Source organism: Mercenaria mercenaria, chromosome 2 (genome assembly GCF_021730395.1).
Source record: "Mercenaria mercenaria strain notata chromosome 2, MADL_Memer_1, whole genome shotgun sequence".
Lineage (NCBI taxonomy): Eukaryota > Metazoa > Mollusca > Bivalvia > Venerida > Veneridae > Mercenaria > Mercenaria mercenaria.
Window position 1 is genome coordinate 104,178,593 of NC_069362.1, and position 22,071 is coordinate 104,200,663.

General features: G+C 34.8%; 1 protein-coding gene across 4 annotated transcripts in view; it reads right to left on the minus strand.

The window, feature by feature from the left end:
- Window positions 1–22,071, minus strand: part of LOC123564775 (small G protein signaling modulator 3-like) — a 49,525-nt gene that overhangs the window by 16,756 nt on the left and 10,698 nt on the right. For all 4 annotated transcript variants that reach the window (XR_006689035.2, XM_045358586.2, XM_045358585.2 and 1 more), the window contains exons 4-16: window positions 16,436–16,566; window positions 14,684–14,878; window positions 14,011–14,145; window positions 13,509–13,625; window positions 12,308–12,386; window positions 9,634–9,779; window positions 8,544–8,639; window positions 7,332–7,463; window positions 6,860–7,048; window positions 5,977–6,132; window positions 5,328–5,491; window positions 4,550–4,643; window positions 2,255–2,325 (exon numbers count right to left, since the gene is read on the minus strand). Coding sequence is in view for 3 of the 4 variants with exons in the window: in XM_045358586.2 (XP_045214521.2) it covers window positions 2,255–2,325; window positions 4,550–4,643; window positions 5,328–5,491; window positions 5,977–6,132; window positions 6,860–7,048; window positions 7,332–7,463; window positions 8,544–8,639; window positions 9,634–9,779; window positions 12,308–12,386; window positions 13,509–13,625; window positions 14,011–14,145; window positions 14,684–14,878; window positions 16,436–16,566 (1,705 nt within the window). In the remaining variant the exon portion in view is untranslated. The remainder of the gene's footprint in view (window positions 1–2,254; window positions 2,326–4,549; window positions 4,644–5,327; window positions 5,492–5,976; window positions 6,133–6,859; window positions 7,049–7,331; window positions 7,464–8,543; window positions 8,640–9,633; window positions 9,780–12,307; window positions 12,387–13,508; window positions 13,626–14,010; window positions 14,146–14,683; window positions 14,879–16,435; window positions 16,567–22,071) is intronic.

A 22,071-nucleotide genomic window follows, 5' to 3' on the forward strand; every position in this document is an offset into this window, starting at 1 on the left:
AACTATTTTCTTACATGAAGTCATGACATACTAATACAACAGTACTATAAAATCACAAACAGCCCCGATCAAAATCATTCTTGCCAACAGAAACCAGTGACAGTAGAGTTAAATGTGCTTTAAGATGGATGTCAAACTTATATTTTTACTAACTGCTGTTGCTATCACTTTTGCTTCAGCAATTTCACGCACAAGTCAGACTACCAAGATACAAAGTTTAGACAGACGTGTTCGTATTTTGGAGAGCAAATATCATCTGCAAGCTGAAGAAGTCGCAATTTTGAGAGAAGATTTCTACAAAATCAACAGTGGCCATAATGCAGTTCCACAACTTGAAGCGATACCCGATTTACCCGTTAACTTGATCACGGAAAATTCAGCTAATGAAACAGTTGAGACAAATAAAATAGCGAGACTTCTTGAAGCATTTCAACAAGAAAAGCAGGAAAGACTGTTAATGAAGGAAGAACTTGAAGATTTAAAGCAGAAATGTAACGAGAAAACATTCACAGCTGTTGGGAGAGGGTATAACTCTCGAAACATGTTCAGAGCTAATCACAAGTCTGATCAATATGAAGATCTGAAGAGGGAAGTTGAAATTCTGAAAACACAAGTTAACAGTCAAAATGCCAGACTCAAGATTAGTTTCTCAGCTTTCATCAACGAAACAGTAACACTAGTTGGGATGTTTGAAACAGTCGTCTTTAACAGTGTCAGAACAAATGACGGCAGTGCTTACTCCAGTGAGACTGGGCGATTTGTTGCACCGATACCTGGAACCTACGTATTTCATCTGAATCTTTATGCTGTACGCGACACAGCTCAAACCACCGTTGCCTTGTTAAGGAATTATAAGGTAATTATGTCTGTCTCTTTTGGGAAGAACAATACATATGTAGACAGTAATATGGTAGTGCTACATCTGGATGCCGGGGACACAGTGGAAACAACCAATCTTCTTGAAGTATTTGTTCTTTTCTCCCAATGGTGCAATTTCTCTGGATTCCTACTGTACCCTGACTAAAGACAGTAGCTAGTCAAACAGATTTGGAATTTAGGACCAGAACTGGACTCGGATTGACTTTGACAATATTATATATGCAGTGTACAAAAAACAACATTCAAGACTAATGCTTAGCTTATTCAAAGGGGAATTCTCCCATATGATCTATGTGTCATAAAGTACAGCTGAATTTCTTCTATTCTACAACAAAAAGTGGACAGCTTTTTAGCATATTTTAGAGATTTCAGGAGTGTTTATGTAGTGTTTATGTAAGTGAATACCAATAATATATCAACTAATCACTTTGTGTTTACTTTAAAATTACTAACAGGTGAAAACATTTTCTGCATTTAGAGTTGTGCTACTTTAAAATCTTTAGTTGTTAGATGTATAGGCTATAAATGTCTCTTTTAAAGAAAATACTGGTGTGATCATTTGGCTCACAATAGTCATGGACTACTTCGATTTACAACATCTTTATAATCTAACTGCATTATTTACTCCTCATTTATGCTTGAGTTTGTTAGATATATCATATACAGTGTCAAACAGCCGATCAGATCAAAAGTTTCTCTTCACACCCGATAACATCAATGTATTTTTTCAATGACTGAAACTGCAAGAAAAGAAATCTACCACACCAGTGGAGTTGTGGTAATAAAAAAAGTCAAATCCACAGTTCAAAATAAATCCAAGAACTTGGAAGAACCTCATTTTTGGACAAAAAACACAACTTTATTTGGAACTTCCTTTTCCACAACTCAAAAGTTTGTTAGATTTGCTTTATCCCAACAACATGCCAGAAACACATTTATATTAATCAGCTTGCAAAGCTTTGCAACAGGCTTGTCTGTGTTGGATTTATTGTTATATATGAATAAATGATTATTATGAGCATCAGATTCAGATTTCTGCTTTTCATTTCCTTTGTTAGCTTTTGTTGGGTTTTAACTCAAACTGACATAATTAAGGTGCTACTGGGCCTTTCCAGCTTTTAACGGAAGAGAAAGATCCCGTGAATGCACCTTTGTGCATAACTTCAGGCACTGGCGAGTACATTGGTAAACCACTGTCCTTGCATAAGGCAGCAGAACAGCTTCTCAACTTAATATAACTCTACATACCTTGCAGGCTTAGAACCCACACAGTGAGAAGTAAGTGATTCAAGTCAGCGACCTTAACCAATCAGACACAGAGTTCCCACTTTATATTTTATACAATGCCCCACTGCCGAAACAAAGAAAATCTTACCGGAATGTTTTACAAAGTACAAGTCTGGAATATACTGATTGAAAATCTTTCTCAACTTCATGTGAGGCAGCCTGAAAATATATGCATAAAATTAAAGTAGCAGACAGTCTGTAATTAAATTCTGACAAAGACTTTGTTTTGGGTTTAATAACATTTTTCAACAGTTTTTCAGTTATGTAACGGCTGGCAGTTAACCTAACCAGTGTTCCTGGATTACATGCCAGTACTAACCTGTTCTCCGCAAGTAACTGCCAACTGCTCAACATGAATCAGAGGTGAAAGACAAATGATTTCAGACACAATGTCTTTTATCAAATCAACATGGAAAACATACCCTCCACAAAGGGCTTTGAACTCAAAACCCTACGATCCGTAGATTTCTGTTTTCTCTACTGAGCAAAGAGGGCGGCTTAAAGACACTGGCGATAAAACGTATGAGGGCGGCTTAAAGACACTGGCGATAAAATGTATTTCACAATAATAAAGATCATAACAAAAGCACCGCCTTGCGGGTGCAGACGCTCATCTGATTTTTTTGTCTCTGTATAATAGAAATATTGTCTAACCTGTGTATTTTTATGATATTTTCTAAGTCCAAAAGGGGCCATAATTCTTGCAAAAAGCAGGATGGTGCTATGTTTCTTGCTTTACAGAGTAAGCTATTGATGGTGAACAAGTGCTGCAAGTTTTAAAGCAATAGCTTTGATAGTTTAGGAGAAAAGCTGACCTAAACATAAAACTTAACCAGGCAACGCCGACGCCAGAACAAATCAAATGATGACAATATCTTATCATTTTTTTCTTCAAAAAATCAAATGAGCTAAAAATGACACAGAAGGATGTATTAGCAACAGCTAGTTTGGACTGCTCCCTGTTATTAACTCCTTTCCATAAGGTAATTGGCTGCTTTTTAAAAGGATGTAATTCTTTTACATTGAAATAACATCCATAACAGCATAAGGATTGGAAATGAAACACAATTCTTTTGTCACACTGTAACAACAAATACTTCCCTTGGCAGTTCCAGGCCATGCCTACAAAGCTGACCATACAAAATTTGTGAAAGAAAAACAAAATACAGTAAACCTCGCTTATAAGGAACAGCTTGGGACCTCTGAAAATTGTTCCTTATAACCGAGGTTCCTTATATCCGTATAGCGAACTAGTTCCTTGTAACCGAGGTTTGTATAACAAACACAATTTGTATAGCGAACACTATTTGACTGACGTTTGAAAAGGGCTCCGGGTCGACCATGAATCTTTATGTGAGAAGGTTGTGAGTCCAGTACCGGTCCTTTCCTAGAGAGATGGTAAGGTAAACTGACTGCGTTTATATGACTGAAATAGTGTTGAAACACGGCGTTTAAACCTAAACTAAGTCAAAATGTACATCGGTAAGAATGACGTGATTTGTGTTTATTTTTGTCGGCTATTCCTATCTTCTTTTTTAGAGAGCACTACATTATGATTATAAGATATGTTGCAGCTCTTACCGTGCTCGACAGCATGTTATGTGAATAAGCATCAATACTAATATAAAATAAATGTTCAAATAATTAATACAAAAATGTTAAATTAGACTACCAATTAAAATTTAAAAGTAGGGTGTTTATGACATACAGTGCATTACGAATAGACAACGGCGCCATACATACGGTCTAAAGTGTAAATTATACCTATAGTTTCGCTATTGTCCATTTTAGCACCTGCTATAATTTTTACAATTGAAAATTTGGTAAACTGGACTGTTTGCCATTGTTAATCACGCGTAATTAACACATTTATTTAGGATAGTATGACATGACCCTGTCCGCGACAGATTTTCGTTCACTATTGTTAACATGAAATACATAATACATGTAGCTCTCAAATATAATCTCGAGTAAATATAAGTTAATGATGATATTATTTATTCTCGTTTTATCATATCCATGAAATAACAAACTAAAGATTATAGAAATGAAATAATTATTATTAAATATGTGTTTATTCATGTGCATAAAAGCGCATGAAAGTGCCGACGTTACTCTAACGTCATCAGCGATTCTCCTGTTTATTTCCAGTTTTCAATAATTTTTATTCTTTATGTCTGTTCGCTATAACCGAGGGGTTTTCCATTGAATTTCGTACTTTGGGACTAGAAAAAGTGTTCTTTATAACCGAGTTCCCTATAACCGAGGATTTTTACATTGAATAAAGAAGGAATTAGATCGGGGAATTGAAAACTGTTCCTTATAACCGAGTGTTCCTTATATCCGAGTTCCTTATAAGTGATGTTTACTGTACAATATGTACCTCTTCAATGAAGAGCCATGGATGACATATACTACCCAGCAGTGAATGTCTCTTCAAACCATGCTCAAATATTGCCTTCAATGCAGGACACAGTCTGAAAAATTGAAGAGATTTTTAGTTATAACTTCCAATCAACTGCACAGATTTTTAGTCATAACTTCCTATCAATTATTCATTGCACCTTCACAGGAATAGAAGGAAATATAGTCCCTGAATCACTGCTGCAATTACCTTGAAACTAATTACAATTTAGAAGAAACTAGATGCCCATGGACAACATGTCGAGCCTGCCAGCTGTCAAGATCTGACATGACCTTTGACCACCGTGACCTTGACCTTTGAGACAGGAACCTGGGATTTGCGCATGACACTCTGTCTCACTGAGGTTAACATTCATACCAAATATAAACAAGATTGCTCCATGCATGTCAAAGTTATGGTCAGGACAAACAAATCCGGACGGACGAACGCATGCACACACGGATGAACGTTGCACACACATACACTGTACAGCCATTTGGATGACTAATGTCTTTGCTTCCGCAAGCAGGCTCGACAAAAAATTATTTGAAACTTTTATAAAATGGTATGCCATACTTTTCTAGCAAGTTTCCAATTCTGACAATTCATGTCTTAAAATATTAAGAAAGATCTAAAGTTCTCAGCTTGCAAAGAAGATAAGAATACCTTTCCCTATTAGACACATCAAATTATATGCATTTTTACACAACCATAAATCAAACATCTATGTGAAATTAAGATCATAAAGCAGACTTACGTGCCCCTGACTAGATCTGTAATAGCTTCTGACACACCATCGTCACCAGCAAGGGAGTAACTTTTACTCCTCTCATCAAGTAACTCTACAAACTTTGCGGGGAACCAGCCTCGCAGACCATTCAACTCTCCCACCCAACAGTGCTCATCCTTCATCGAGATTATCTACAAAGAAATGTTTTGTTTGTTTTTGTTTCAAGTCAAACTGCCACACATTACTCAAACATTGACTTTCCCCCATTTTAATGGTGGAGGAAAACCTGCAGCAGCACTTGTTCTAGTAGTTTCCAAGATACAAAACTTCCAACAAAACTTCTATGTGTAGTACTAAACCACTCTCAGACAAAACCATTCTTGCTGATTTTTGTTAAGCGGATAAAAACCACTCTCATTGTTTGAACTGGCAGGACGAAATCTCTCCAGCTTCAATTTTCATGTGATTTTGAAACAGTATCTTCAATTGTAAATTAAAGAATGGGAACTTATACTAAAATCAACATTCAAGTATGCTTATAGATTATATGAATATGTTTTTACTACCACCCCAAGAATATTACCTGTATTGTACAAAACAGAAAAGATAAGCATTAGAAGAAAACTAAATTTTCATAACTGATATCACTCTGTGACGAAACTACAAGTAACCTTACTGTAATAATGTCATTTTTCCTGAAGCCAAGTTCGTCGTCATCATGTCTCTCAAAGTCGAGCAGGGCCTTCGCTCTTCTCCGTCGATTTCTTGCTACATTTACATAGTTCTCTAGATCTTTGGCATGGCTCTCCATAGAATAATCTGCTTGTAAGTTCTGAAATAAGTTAAAGTAATTAAACAAGCATTCAAACAAGTTTATGTTCAGTAAGTAATTTTCCTGAGCAATAACCCCTAAAAGCAATCCTGGAATTAACAATGTTGGCAGACCATCACAAATTAGGCTTTAGCAGGGCTTTGCCATTATAAAGCGAACACCACTAGAAAGATTTAAATGTGGTTGCTATATAGAAGTTTTGCTTTGAAGAGGTTAATGTATAAAGAATTTTATAAAATGAGAAACTAACTTTGCCTTTGTAGAATTATTTGCTCAGTCTAGGCAACTTTTAACAGAGGTTATCACCATATTCTTAAATTGTGTGAACTTCATTGCAATACAATCTGGTACAGAGTAGAATATGACACATCCAGAAAATTCTTCTTTCATACAGTTTTCAAAGATATTATAAAACGTACTGAAACAACAGGAAATCTATTGCTTTCAGTCTGTTAGATCATACATATTTATTTCAGCTTGCGATGAATCTTTTAAGCTTAGATGAATCACTCTTCCTAAGTCTACTTCTAGATATACCAGACCTGGTGTTATATGATGTGTGGTGTCCCTAGCCGCAGTTCAACCCATGACCTTAAGGTCAAGCAGTTGGCACCTTAACCACTAGACAATCTTTCATCATTGCAGCCTTTCACAGTCTTTGTATCTTTATCCTTTCATACACTATTACAGCCCACAACCCCCTCTTTCATATTAACTACACACATACCACTTTAATATTTTTTGGATCGAGAGACTGGAAGTGTCGTGCCACTTGTAGTATGGCTTCTCGTAGATCCACCAGCAGCTCTGTCTGCCGTATATTCTTTGCTTTACCAAATTCATCATCGTCATTCTCACCCCAGAGTAACAATGACATCAGTGACTTTGATCGCCGCAAATGTCGTTTATTTAATTGCTATAAAACAAATCAAAGAAACTCAAACACATTTGCACAAAGTTAGAAAGAAGCAAACTTTGAACAGAATCTGATAATTTCTATCTTGTATGAACTAATAATCTACGACTGAATCTTTGAAAAAAAACAAAAAACTTGTGTTATGTATTTTGGTCCAAATCAGCAGAACAGTAAATTATTTTCTTTCTTTAAAAAATGGTTTTAAATTTCAAATCACTCAATAGTGAGCTTACTCGGTCTGTTAAAGAAAATTTGTTAATTAATGTTAATCATGTATATATACCTGTTTTGGTAAGTTTTTGGCTGATTCTGGATTGACAATTGCACCTTGGTCTGCCATAATGTAGGCAAGATGTTTGCGCCTGTGTGTATCTACAACAATGTCTGTCAGTGATCCACATACTCTGTATGAAAGCTGTAATATTCATAATAACTCTCCTAAATTATTCTGATATGTAAATGTAATTACAAGTGGCCTTTTTTTCTATAGTAATCACTAAGAAACTCAAGACTCTGCTACACTGATAATCTTAATCATAAAACTTCAAAGTACTTTTTTTTATAATTTGCAATACTTCATGCTCTCAAAGATTCTGAACTTAATGAGTTTTTGCAGATATACAAGACCTGTAGGAGAACAGGACTTCTTACTGTACAGGGTCATTACATGAATACATGATATTCTATATGCCATACAGTGGATTTATCATGTAAAGCAACTGAAACTCTGATAAAGCTTAAACAGAAAGCCAGTTGATGTTAGCAACCTTAATGAGTCCATCATAAGGTTTCTTATAACTCTGTAACTTATACAAACTTAATACAGTATAACCTTTATAAAAGTAGCCGACACCTATTATACGAAGCAAGTGAATCTACATCAGACAGAAACTCTCTGAGATGAGTTCTTTAATTCTAAATATAAACCTCTCCATTGCACCGACCTCTATCTATAAAATTTAATTTCATACTGCTTGATGTGTGCTATTGGGCCCATAATCATCAACTCAACTTTTAAAGTCTGAAACTTAAGAACCTCAACTCTTCAATTTGCCATAACTTTGTAACTTATTTATACCAATGAAATTTTGCTGAAATGTCTGTAGTTGCAAAATGCACACTGATGCAGAGTTTCATCAAAGTATGTGCAAAATACACAGCAAAAAGAAAATTCAGTATTTGAAAGTGTAAGTCTAAATTTCAAACTTGAAATTTTCATGAATACTTGCCAAGAAACTGAGCCGCACCATGAGAAAACCAGTATAGTGCATTTGCGATCAGCATGGATCCAGCCCAGCCTGCGCATCCACACAGTCTGTTCAGGATCCATGCTGTTTGCTAACGGTTTCTCTAATTGCAATAGGCTTTGAAAGCAAACAGCATGGATCCATGCTGGTCACAAATACACTATGGTGGTTTTCTCATGGTGCGGCTCAATTACTATTGTACTTTGGTTTAGAATAAATGTCTAATTCAAGACACATGGTAAACATACCTCTATTAACTCATCCACATCCTGTACATCACCAGGAACATCAGACAGTGCATTAAATATCTGGGCAGAGTTGTCTAACGTCTTCAACTCACTCTCCTATTGTAAATGTAAACATATTATTAACATATCCCTATTATACATTGCAATGTACATTGTGTAATAAAACTGATATTTTAGTTATCTAATTACATATGTACAAGAAGTCAACTGGGATTTGTGAACATTTAGTGCATATGTTCTCAGAAATAAATATATAACACAACAGTTTTTTATTCTGTTATTAGATGTGAAGACACCAGGCACAGTTAAGAGATGCGATCATCATATGCAAGCTGTATTCTACAATCTTTTGCAAGCTGTATTCTACAATCTTTTGCAAGCCAAATTCTACAATCTTTCTTAAAACTATCACATGACCCTTAAAATGTTTTAGAAGTTACAAGTCAAACTAAATGTAGTTCATTTTATTCAACCAGTGCTTGCTAAGCTTTTCAGTTTTAAATAAAATTTGTTCTAAATGCATGAACACTCAATGGCTATGTTTAAGATATTAAGAGAAGTTTTACTTAAAATTCAAAATGGCCATACATATAATGATACAATACAAGCTCTGAATGACTCTTTTAACTAACTATGTCTGATATAATTTGTCTACACACTGCCTTGCACTGAAACAGGTAAGAGTTTTCAGAATTTGCCACACTCAGGTTGTGAAGCTTTAAAATTTCTACGTCACAAAATGAAGAACAGTATCTGTAAGCCCTCAGTGAAGGTTAAGCTTTTAGCAAAAGTGGACTTATTGTACCAGAACAGTTGACTAACATTTATTTCAGGAACACCATGACATTCATTCAGATGTAGGTAGATTTCCACTGTACGGAGTACAAATCAAATATATTTTTAGATTCAGTTTGTAATGATACGAACACAGGTCATGTAAAGTCAGCGTATTATTTATGTTTATAAGCGGTGCTGCTGTTGTGACAACCCACATATATCTAATACCTTTATACTAATTCTAAGAGTTAGTCAAATATTGTCAGGTTAGGAATAAGTAGAAGAGTAGATTAGTATAACCAGGTGTTAGTACCTTCATTTTTAACATGCCCATGGTCATCTGGAAGAGTGTAGTAGATCCGTCATAGAAGAAAAGATCCCAGAGTCTCAGTAAAACCTTCATGTGTACCACGCTGGCAAACAGGGTCAGGAACCAATGCAGGCTTATCAGGGATAACTCTGAAAACATGCACAGTCAACATGCAAACATGCAGTGGCAGTTATGTTAGATAAATAACTAGGCTATCAGTGCAAAGGTTTTTCCTGCTTTGTATCAGTAATGAGGATTTCTCATATTAAATAACGAACATTTGTAGAAAACAGCTTTTTATCATATCTTATTATATGTTTTTGTTAGGTTTTTAGTCTCACCAACACAATTTAAGTCATCCAATGGCTTTCTAGCTATAAATGGGGGAGAAATATCCCAGGTGCTCCACATGGCATTATTTCAGGCAGGAAGAGGCATCTGGTTAGAACCACTAACCATCCACAAGCAAGCTGGATGCCTGCCACATGTTAAATCCCAATCAGGGATCAAACCCCACAGAGTGAAGGGTCAAGTGATTCAGATTCAGTCGCCTTAACCACTCCGTCAGGGCAGCCCTTATAACTAGACATTTTTTATTAAGAGTTATCAATATTATGGACCACTTTAACAAATGGTCTTGATATAACAACTTTATAAAGTCAAATTTTATCCATACAGTCTTTTTTTTTTTTACGAAACAATTTAAAACCTGAGGAAATGTTTGTCTGTACTCAGTTTCTTTTGAAATTGATAATCTTTCAAGACTGATAATTACATAAAAAAAGAAAATAAAATCTCAACCTAAGAATCTAAGTGCATCACTTATGTCTGAGTTCTTTTATTAATTAATCAACCAGTATATTCTGTAAATTTGTATTTGATGCAAGTAAAAACACAACCACAACAATGCCAACAACTCCACCCAACCTAATCCATGAAAAGTTGTAAGGCCATACATGTGATCTCCCGCGCGGGAGGGTCAAAATCCCGATTTTTTCACCTTGCCTCCAGTCTCCTGACCAAAACCATATTTCTCCCGCTTTTCAAAAATAAAAAATAAAAAAAATCAGTATTATGACTGGGATGATAATTACCGAGGAGTGCCAAACATGTTTACACAGTAAATCAAAGTGTCACCGACTGTGTATTATACATGTTTGACACACATGTAGCTGGAGGAAAGAGTTGTTTTTCACATGTGAATTGTTAATTGTTTGTTTTGATAAGGGATTCGACAAGCAGGGCCTTTTCCACCTGTCTCACGGGGCTGAATATCTGCCCATTCTCAATGCCAATAAAGCTCCATTTTTTACCAATTTGAAGCAAAAAACTCCCAGTCATAAGAAATAATTCCCAACTGAAGTGAATTTTGATTATTCAAAGAAAAATTTTGCTCGGTAATAAAATCACATAAATATTTGGAAAAACCAACCCATTACTATTTTTAGAACAAGAGTGTTATTTCCCCTTATGGAGTTACGCCATTTTCTTCCAATGTTTGCTATTAAATCGGACTTATTTCATTGAAAATTGGACGAAAACACACACTCATTTATTTGATAACATCAATCTACATTATTTTGGTAATGGTAAATACATGTTGATGCATTTCTGTTTTCTATTTTTCATGTCAAAATCATCAGTATTTTTATACGAAAGTGGGTGGGGTAAGGAATTTACATAATTTATGAGTTGTGTTCAGACCAATTTAGAGCTTCGTTTTTTTTTTTAATTCCTTGAGTAGAATAATGTTAATGCATGTTCACCTTCATTTCAGACCTAAATTGAGACTGTTTCTACAAATTTAATCTGTTAAGAAAGTTTAAAGTTAGAACAAGAGGGAGCTTCTGTAAGATAGCATGCTCGACTTTTCTCAGTGATTGACTCTGAATTAAAGCTTTGCCAGTAAAAGGGGCATAATAGTCAATAGCTTTGAATGTAACAGAGATATTAGACATTATATAAAACTTTAACAAAAAAAAATGAAGTTAAAAAGTGGCATAACTCTGTCAAAATTCAAATCAAGAGTTATGAGGATTGTTTCTTCTGGTGTAGACTTATATACATTATTGTGTGGCCAAAAATGTTGGATTTTGCCTCTAAGTTATGTGTCCACGCGCTTAATTTATGTTGATAAAAAACCTCCAGTTTTGAGACCCCAACTCCAGCTGAAAAATGGCAAACCTCCTGTTTTGGGATTCTGAACTTATCACATGTATGTGTAAGGCCATATCCTATATTTATATGATATCTGACCAATGGCTCATCAACTGTGCAACAGGACAAATACATCTACTTTATAATTTGTTTAAACCTATTTGTGTCAATATTTGTTTTATACTTATAACATAAAAGAATTTTGCAAACTCAGTGTTCTTTAAACAGGACGGAAATACAGCTTATCTGACTGAAAGATTTATTTAAGGTTGTGGACCAATGACAATAGGTAATTTCCAATTGATTATGTTTTCTCCAAATGTGATTTTGGAATTCTCTAGTTGTTAGGGAAACTACTTTCCTAATGTGCTTCATGTATAACCAAGGAATACCAAAATAACAGACGAGAATTAGAAATAGCAGGGAAATTGCCATCTGTTTATATGGATCCACTTCCTTACAAAAGTAACTTGTAATACCAAATGTTGGTTATCCCACACAAATCAAGTACATAACACACCTATATCATGTTCTTTCAGCACAAGATCTGTATCTGGTAAGTAACTGGTAATAAGCTGTCTAAGAACGCGCTGATCAGCCTGTAATAAACAAATAAGTCAATGAAATTTTTCCAGTTAGGAAAAAAATTTCAAAGTAATGAAATGTTGGATATAATTTTTTTGGAACGACTGTTCAGACAAAAAGTGCCTGTCATAAACTCACACTATAACGCAACAGCATTTTGAGCATGACTTTGTGTGTTACGATGTTTAGATTAAAGTACTCGAGATCAACACAACACTATTCCGGCGTATTTTAGCACTGTTATTCAAGCCTGTCTTGGGTCAGCATTTCTTGCTTACTTAGCTGAGAAAGAAAGGGAAATCCCTGAAGTAAATCTTCTAAAGGGAAAGATAAGCTACATTACACATTGTGTCATAAACTACATGCACCATTTTATAATTGAGAATATTTCAAAAGTTTTGCAAATGTAGGCAAAAATGACCCAACATGTCTGCCCGTGTAAGAAAAGCAGGGTAAGAATTCTTGCTAGCACTCTATATATTTATTCCCTGCTGACCCTCGTGTTGGTAAAACCCTGTCTTACAAAGGCAGGCATGTAAGATTATAGTCCCACATGCTTTAATGTTTGTCCCTAGGAAATGAACAGCCATGCAATGTTACAAATGATCAGGTAACTGTTAAAATTCTTCAACACTACATGTTCAATCTGGCTTAATCAACCAAGTATCTAAATTATCAAAACATACAGTTAAATACGTTTTAGTTAAGGACGTATGCTAGAATTTGGTGCGAAAATTTTCCCAATAACAGAATTTCTTTAAACTTTGGATATTGAAGGACAATCATCTAAGAAACAAAAAAATGCAATAAAAATCATAGGTCACCGGTATCGAAAAAGAGTTATCTGCCCTTGAAAACGGCATTTCCCCCAAAAATGACGTTTTCAAGGGCAGATAACTCTTTTTCGAATCCGGTGACCTATGATTTTTATTGCATTTTTTTGTTTCTTAGATGATTGTCCTTCAATATCCAAAGTTTAAAGAAATTCTGTTATTGGGAAAATTTTCGCCCATCTCATATACAGGGAATTCTAGCGTACGCCTTTAACTGAATCCTATTCCTTGCATAAATGTACTGACTCAAAGAAGAGTTAATTACTTTTCACTTCAAGTAGGCTTAAGGGCTTCAATACAAACCTGAATACCAAGTAGAGTACTAGAATAGTATGACGCAGGGAGAAGGTCCTCTATAATGGCACACATCATCCAGAAGGTGTCTTCTTCTTCAAGGAACAACAACAAGGAAGCTGCAATCTGTAAACGAGAATACTGTCTAACAGGAAACGTGTTTAATTCATTTCTAGAAACTCTATGAAAAACTCATTGTAAAAAGCATACAAATCCTGATTTTATGCTGAAACGTAAGTCTTGTGACTGAAGTTTACCTCTTTACTTAATAAGTGATTGCTTCATCACTAACAATTTTTTCATCACTAACAAAGTCTTTAATGACAAAAAAGTAGGCATTAAATTAGACATTTACAGCAGATCACTTTTAATTTTGCCAAAGTTGATGATCTGAGGTTAAGGCAATATCTGACATTAACCTGTGAATATTTCACTTGTGTATAGTTTGCTTCACAAACACAGCAAAATTTTTAATGCTGAAAAGTTGATCATATAATGTTGAGAATCTTACCACTCCAGTACCCTGACAGTATCCAATGTCTGGAAACAGCCATGCTAAACCACGCAGGATGCGGCGTAATCTTGGTATACCAGTACTGTGTATGTTACAGTAACACGCATTACTTGGCATTGTACGCAACAGATCCTGTAAACAACAGAATCAGAAGTTATTCCTAGCTAACAATGAAATGTTCAAATCTAAAACTAAATGTAAATTATCTCCATCTAGCCGACTTGTGGGAGGTCACTGGTTCTATTCAGATGCCTGCCCATGCTTAAAATAACACCTGAAAGTGCAACTTGCATATTCCTCTGTATGACCTACATTGTGCCAGTATTACATGTACTTAGAAGCAACATACATTTTCATTTTCTAAGTTACCATTTTAAGTAAAGGATATGCTAGACTCCGGCTGGCTCAAGATTTTTCCACGCCATTTTAAAGCACAGATGAAACAATATCAGCATTACTTTATGAGTTTTAAAATAACAAAATTTTAATCAACAAAATTATGTCAAAATGTGTCAAATGGTCATAACAAGGCAAGCCATAAAGTGCGATCTACAAACAATTTTTTCTGCAGAAAATAGTCTTATTTAAAAACTACGTCTGTTTAATTGTTCATATCTATATGCATTCTCTGATACAAAGTTTTTGGTATCTGGTTAAAACAAAATCTCACTTTTTCAATTTGTTTGGAGGTCATCAGGTGATCGTTAGCGCTTGCTTTCACAATGTCCTTGTAGGTAAGGTCTGATTTCTTCTTTTTATCAAGGGCTCCAGACAGTCTCATCCACATTTGAGGCCTGAGGGAGTGTGGGATACCCGCTCTTGCCATCTGACGCAGCTTCTCTGTTCTCTGGAAACGACTGTCCACCTGTATAAAAGTTGATGAAATAGATTACACTGTGATGGTGATTGCAATGGAAATCTAAATATTTTTTTAAAAATATTCTCTTTTTCATTACAGTTTGGCTTCAAGCCTTCTTCAGATGAAATATTCCAACAGTTTCAGAAATTTATAGTAATGTATAGGAATATAACTAATAGAACTGATAAATACTGATATCAGAAAACAAAACTAAAGCATATAATACCTCTCAATAAACACTTGGGACACTGCTTTTTCAAAAGCACCTCACTATTATGAGACCAGATTTGGTGATGTTTCATTTACAATGCAAATTCCTATTTGCAATATTTTTTTTTAAGAATGTATAATGATTTTACTTTTATCACATGTCTGATGTCATAGGAATAAAATAATGCCACAATATTTTTGATATTACACTAACTGCAGTGTTATAACCATGATAATGGTCATGTTTGATGGTTGGCTAAATTGGCTTTAGTCTACATTAAAGAAAAAAAAATTGATATTTCAGCAGAAAAAGCTAGCAAGTTATAAAAATTTAACATTTGTGACAGTGTCTTTCAGCATTGAATTTATTAATCTTGTTGACTAAAAATCACAAAATTCCTGACAGAACCTCATATCTTATTATTTCATTCTACTTGTTTAATACATTCTATATGAAAAGAAACTCAAATAAGATCCTCTATGTATTTGTCTAGACCTTCTTAGACAAAACACTTAATTCATTTCTGGACTGGTTAATATTTCTGTGCTAAGATGGAAATTAAGTGTATATAAGATGCATGTGGAGGAATTTATTATAGTATACAAATGGGCAGCAAATTACACAGACATCTCTTTCTGCTGGCATTGATGGTATATAACTTCTAGTAAATAATGCCAGGTATCCGTTATGCTAAATCAGACAAACCTGCCATAAAGGTCTTAATAGCATTTATCTCTGAATAAAACCAGAGTTTCTTCTGATAAAATTGAAACAACATATTGTACAGAATACAAAAGTAGCAAGATAAAATCTCTTTATATACAAAGCGAGACAACTTGTAATGCATTTAAAGTCAATGGAAATCAGTAAGCAATTTATTGAGCAGAAAGCCTTTATTTTAGGGTATTCAGTATACATATTTCTTCTAAAAAATTTACTCACTCTTTACTTGTAAAATAGACAATGCTGAGTGGCACAAAGTGTGTGTAAAAGGTAAGCACTGTGGGTGGTTGGAGGTGGGTGGGGATAAGTATAAGAATATCAACAAATGTGCATTTAAGCGTGAATCTTGCACAGTGTCACAGTGAATAGGGCTAAAACACTGCACATTTTAAGCATATTTATTATGATGGGACAATTTAAAATCATACATTATAACAATATCTGCTTCTTTTACTTTTTTCTAGTAAATGTTAAATATTAATTTCCAAATAAAGAAAGATACAACATAAATGTCTATCCCTGAAAAATGCTTAACCTCTTTCTAAAACTCAGAAAAAGCACTGTGATTCAACAGTATGCAGCTTTTTGTGAAAACAAATGTGATCAACTAGACTGAAACAATGTGTAACCTTATCCCAGGTTAAATCCTCCACCTCTTCATTATGTGTAAACTCGAGATAAGCGACCCACTTCAACCTGTGCTGGGCATCCTCAACAAACGGTGTGCTCAATAACTTACTTGAGTTCTCCTCAGGACCGTCTGAAACATTCCATATTCATGCATTCAAGTATAATATTAAGATTAAACAAGAGCTGTCCGTAAGACAGCCAAGCTTCACTATTAGAAATATTGCCCCAGAAGCAGGAAAAGTTATGGGACTTGCTGCTATCAACTAGTTTTATAACCCGAAGGCACATGTGAAGTTTCAATTCAGTATCTGCATTAGTTCTGGAGATAGTAATTTGCATGTAAAACTTAAACCAGAATTTTCTAAGTCCAAAAGGGAGCATAATTTGCTCAAAATACATGTCAGAGTTATGGGACTTGACCCAGTGAGGTTGGTTATTGATCTAGAAAAAAAAAATAAGTTTCAAAGCTATATGCCTTTAAATGATAGCTGTATGTACTTGCATGCAAAAACAACCAAGGCCTTTTAGTAATAGCTGTATGTACTTGCAGGCAAAACTTTAACCAGAATTTTCTAAGTCCAAAAGGGGACATAATTTGGCCAAAATGAAGGTCAGAGTTATGGGACTTGCTGCTATCAACTAGTTTTATAACCCGGAAGACACATGTGAAGTTTCAATTCAATATCTGCATTAGTTTTGGAGATAGTAACTTGCATGTAAAACATTTACCAGAATTTTCTAAGTCCAAAAGGGGGCATAATTTGCCCAAAATACATGTCAGAGTTATGGGACTTGACCCAGTGAGGTTGGTTATTGATCTAGAAAAAAAAAAAAAGTTTCAAAGCTATATGCCTTTAAATGATAGCTGTATGTACTTGCATGCAAAAACAACCAAGGTGTGACGCCGACGCCATAGTCGAGCTAAAAAAAAAACAACTTCAAACATGAACTTTAAATATTCCTATACAACTATATTACTGAAATAAATCATTTTCAAGACATGTTTAAAGACACAAATTATCTCAAAATTGCTTAAAATAGTAATGCCTTAAATCAGCCTTTTGTATAAATTTACTGGAACACAATTTTCAAGCTATCATATGTGAAACAGTATGTTATTATAAATTTGTATATCCAGGTATCTACAGGCTCAAAAGCATTGCAGTGCCTCTGTCCAACATTATAAACAGAACTCTGTCAGCATCAATTTCTCTATGTAATATATATATGCTCCTTGTCAAACTTTATATATTGTATACATAATTATGAGGTTCAAGCATTAATTTCTATCAAAGAGTTAATATAAAGTCTGAATTCAAGTCTAATTATGGAAGAGCATTGTAAAAGAAAGTAGATCTATGTACTTGGTTGCACATGGAATTGTAATCACTTCACGGCTATCTACGGATCTACTAGCTTAAAATTGAATTAATCAACCAGTTAATTAATCTGTAAATGAACAAGAGGGCCATGATGGCCCTATATCGCTCACCTGAGTACCATTGCTCTAAATGAAAAGATCAAGTTTTGACGAGGATCACATAGGCATACACATAAAATATCATCAGGATAAACATTTTGTTGTAACAGTCACTTTTGACCTATGGGTCACATACTAGTCAGGGCCAACTTCACTCAAATATCCTACACTCAAATGTTGCATTTTTGTACTAGCATGACTTTTTCTTACCCTAGAATACTTAAGTAACATTTAAAACCAATCTCATTAGATTCTGCCAAGGTATATTCATTTACATGAAATAAAGGGAGGTAATTTGTCATATATTCAGTCAAAAGTTATCTACCCTGATTGTCTGAGACAATCTGATGGTAATAAATGACATTTCAAATCAGAACCTTCATTGGTTACCGAGATACATCCATTTTAATTTGAAATAAAGGGAGGTAATTTGAAATGAAATCAGTCCATGGTTATCTAGCCTGATTGTTTCAGTCCAACTAATGACAATAATGAAATTTCAAATGAGTCCTATAAATACTTACTGAGATAAATCCATTTTTATTGAAATCAGGGGAGGTAATTAACAATACATTAGAAAAGTATTCATATTGATAAACGTTCAATCAGTAGTTATCTAACATGACTATTTCTTACTATGGAAGACATAAATAACATTTCAAACCAATCTCAGTAGAAGCTGCAAGGTATATTCATTTACATAAAAATAAAGGGAGGTAATTTGTCATAAATTCAGTCAATATGTATCTTCACTGACTGTCCAAGTCAATCTGATAGCATAAATGAAATTTCCGATCAGTATCTTCATTAGTTATGGAAATATACCCATTTTATTTTGAAATAAAGGGAGGTAATTTAACATAAAATCAGTCCATAGTTATCTTTCCTGATTGACTCAGTCCAACTAAAGGCAATAATTAAATTTCAAATGAGTCCTAAAAGTACTTACTGATATAAATCCATTTTGATAACAAAATAGCTAATTTTGGCCATTTCAGGGGCCATTACTCTGGAACCCATTATAGGATTTGGCCAGTTCAAGAAAGGAACCAAGATCTTATGTTGACACAAGTTTTGTGCAAATTTGATTAAATTCAAATCATAAATGAGGCTGCTATTGTGCAGACAAGGTCAAAATAACTAATTCTGGCCCTATCAGGGACCATAACTCTGGAACCCATAAAGGAATCTGGCCGGTTCAAGAAAGGAACCAATATCTTGTGGTGATACAAGTTGTGTGCAAGATTGGTTAAAGTCAAATCATAAATGAATAGGGGTGTAACGATACATCGAACTATCGATGCATTGCGATACTAAGTGTCCCGATAGCATGCATCGATAGAAAAGTCACGATCCAATAACAATCGCCGATAGTTCCTTCAACAATCGATAGTTTCGATAGTTTTGAAATTTTTGTAAATACAGAAATAATTTATAATTTATAAACCAAGAAACTGAGCCAGCTTTCATTTGCGCCTCGGAAAATGTTAACGTCTCCATTACAATAATTACCCTCACGGAATTAAACTACCATAAAGGACTGAGAAGTCTGTGAGATAATTAATAAATTTAGTTTCTTAGAAACTTTGATTAAATATATTTAAATAACCTGTTAATTTTAGATGAGAAAATGTACTATGGACATGGAGAAAGAAGGCTATATACTTGTATTATACAGCAAACTGTTCGGTAGGGCCCTTCATTTAGTGCTGGTACACCTTAATCCGATCCGTTAATTTTCGTCTTTTTTGATGCTTTGGGTTATTAAACATGTTGACATTCGCAACAAAATGGCCGATTCATTTGAGTATACCTTGCATTGGTTTATTGTTTTACTTATTTTTCCGAAGCCAAGGAAGGCAAGAAATATTTAATGTTAGAATTATTTCTGTCCGTTTCAGTTATACAAACATCTCAATGTGTGTTAACAGCAATTATAAACAGTGCCGTCTCTTACACTGTGTTACAATGCCAGTTGGTAGCTTTACTGTATAAAATATGATGGCCGATAACTATTGCAATAGTATCGCAATAGTAACCTGCAATAGAATAGTATCGCAATAATTTTTAAGCAATATCAATAGTATTGCAATAGTCAAAATTGGCCTCAATAGTCACCCCTATAAATGAAGCTGCTATTGTGCAGACAAGGTCAAAATAGCTAATTTTGGCCCTTTCAGGGGCCATAACTCTGGAACGCATTAAGGGATCTGGCCCGTTCAAGAAAGGAACCAAGACCTTATGGTGATACAAGTTGTGTGCAAGTTTGGTTAAAATAAAATCATAAATTAAGCTGCTATTGTGCAGACAAGGTCAAAATAGCTAATTTTGGCCCTTTCAGGGGCCATAACTCTGGAACCCATAATGGAACCAGGCCAGTTCAACAAGGAACCAAGATCTTATGGTGATACAAATTGTGTGCAAGTCTGGTAAAAATCAAATCATAAATAAAGCTGCTATTGTGCAGACAAGGTCAAAATAGCTAATTTTGGCCCTTCAGGGGCCATAACTCTGGAACCCATACTATGTGACAGGTAAGCTAACAAGAGGGCCATAATGGCCCTATATCGCTCACCTGTTATCATTGCACTTGAGGACAAGAAGGTCCTCAGTAAAAATATTTAAGTCCAAAGCACAGGAACAACAAAGGGAAGAAATTTAACAAAAAAGAAAAAACAATTCTTACAAGGTACAGATATGTCAAAATGCACCTAAAAATTGGAGGTACCATCCATGTTGTACCACAGAAAAATGGTCTCGGTTTTTCCCTACGGCCAATAATAAAAAAGTTACTAAAAGTAAGCTATTTATAGTAACGTAAAAGGGAAGTAATTAAAAAAAAAATATTGTAAGTGAACAAAAGAAGGCTCTGCCAAATAAATCTGTTGACATAAATGAAATTTCAGATCAGTATCTTCATTAGTTACCGAGATATACCCATTTTAATTTGAAATAAAGGGAGGTAATTTGACATAAAATCAGTCCATAGTTATCTACCCTGATTGTCTCAGTCCAACCAATGACAATAATGAAATTTCAAATAAGTCCTATAAGTACTTACTGATATAAATCCATTTTGATTACAATCAGGGGAGGTAGTCAGATATAAAATAACTCTGGAACCTACGATTGGATCTGATTTGTCATGGAATCTAAGATTTATTGTTGTTGAAGATATTTTGGAAGTTTGTATCAAATAAAACCATAAATGAAGTCTCTATATAGTTGCAAAAGCCAAAATAGCCAATTTTGGACCTTTAAGGGGCCATAACTCTGGAATCCATGATGGAATTTGGCCAGTTCAAGAAAGGAACCAAGATCTTGTGGTGATAAAAGTTGTGTGCAAGTTTGGTTAAAATCAAATCATAAATGAAGCTGCTATTGTGCAGACAAGGTCAAAATAGCTAATTTTGGCCCTTTCAGGGATCATAACTCTGGAACCCATTATGGGATCTAGCCGGTTCAAGAAAGGAACTGAGATCTTATGGTGACACAAGTTTTGTGCAAGTTGATTAAATTCAAATCATAAATGAAGCTGCTATTGTGCAGACAAGGTCAAAATAGCTAATTTTGGCCCTTTCAGGGGCCATAACTCTAGAACCCATAAATGAATCTCGCCAGTTCAAGAAAGGAACCAAGATCTTGTGGTGTTACAAGTTAAGTGCAAGTTTGGTTAAAATAAAATCATAAATGAAGCTGCTATTGTGCAGACAAGGTCAAAATAGCTAATTCTGGCCATTTCAGGGGCCACAACTCTAGAACCAATAATGGAATCTGGCCAGTTCAAGAAAGGAACCAAGACCTGATGGTGATACAAGTTGTGTGCCAGTTTGGTAAAAATCAAATCATAAATAAAGCTGCTATTGTGCAGACAAGGTCAAAATAGCTAATTTTGGCCCTTTCAGGGGCCATAACTCTGAAACCCATAATGGGATCTGGCCAGTTCAAGAAATGAACTGAGATCTTATGGTGATACAAGTTGTGTGCAAGTTTGGTTAAAATAAAAGCATAAATGAAACCACTATCGTGCAGACAAGAAATTGTTGATGCACGCACGCACGGACGGACGGACGCACAGACGACGGGTGATCACAAAAGCTCACCTTGTCACTATGTGACAGGTGAGCTAATAAAAAAAAAAGATGAAATATTTTT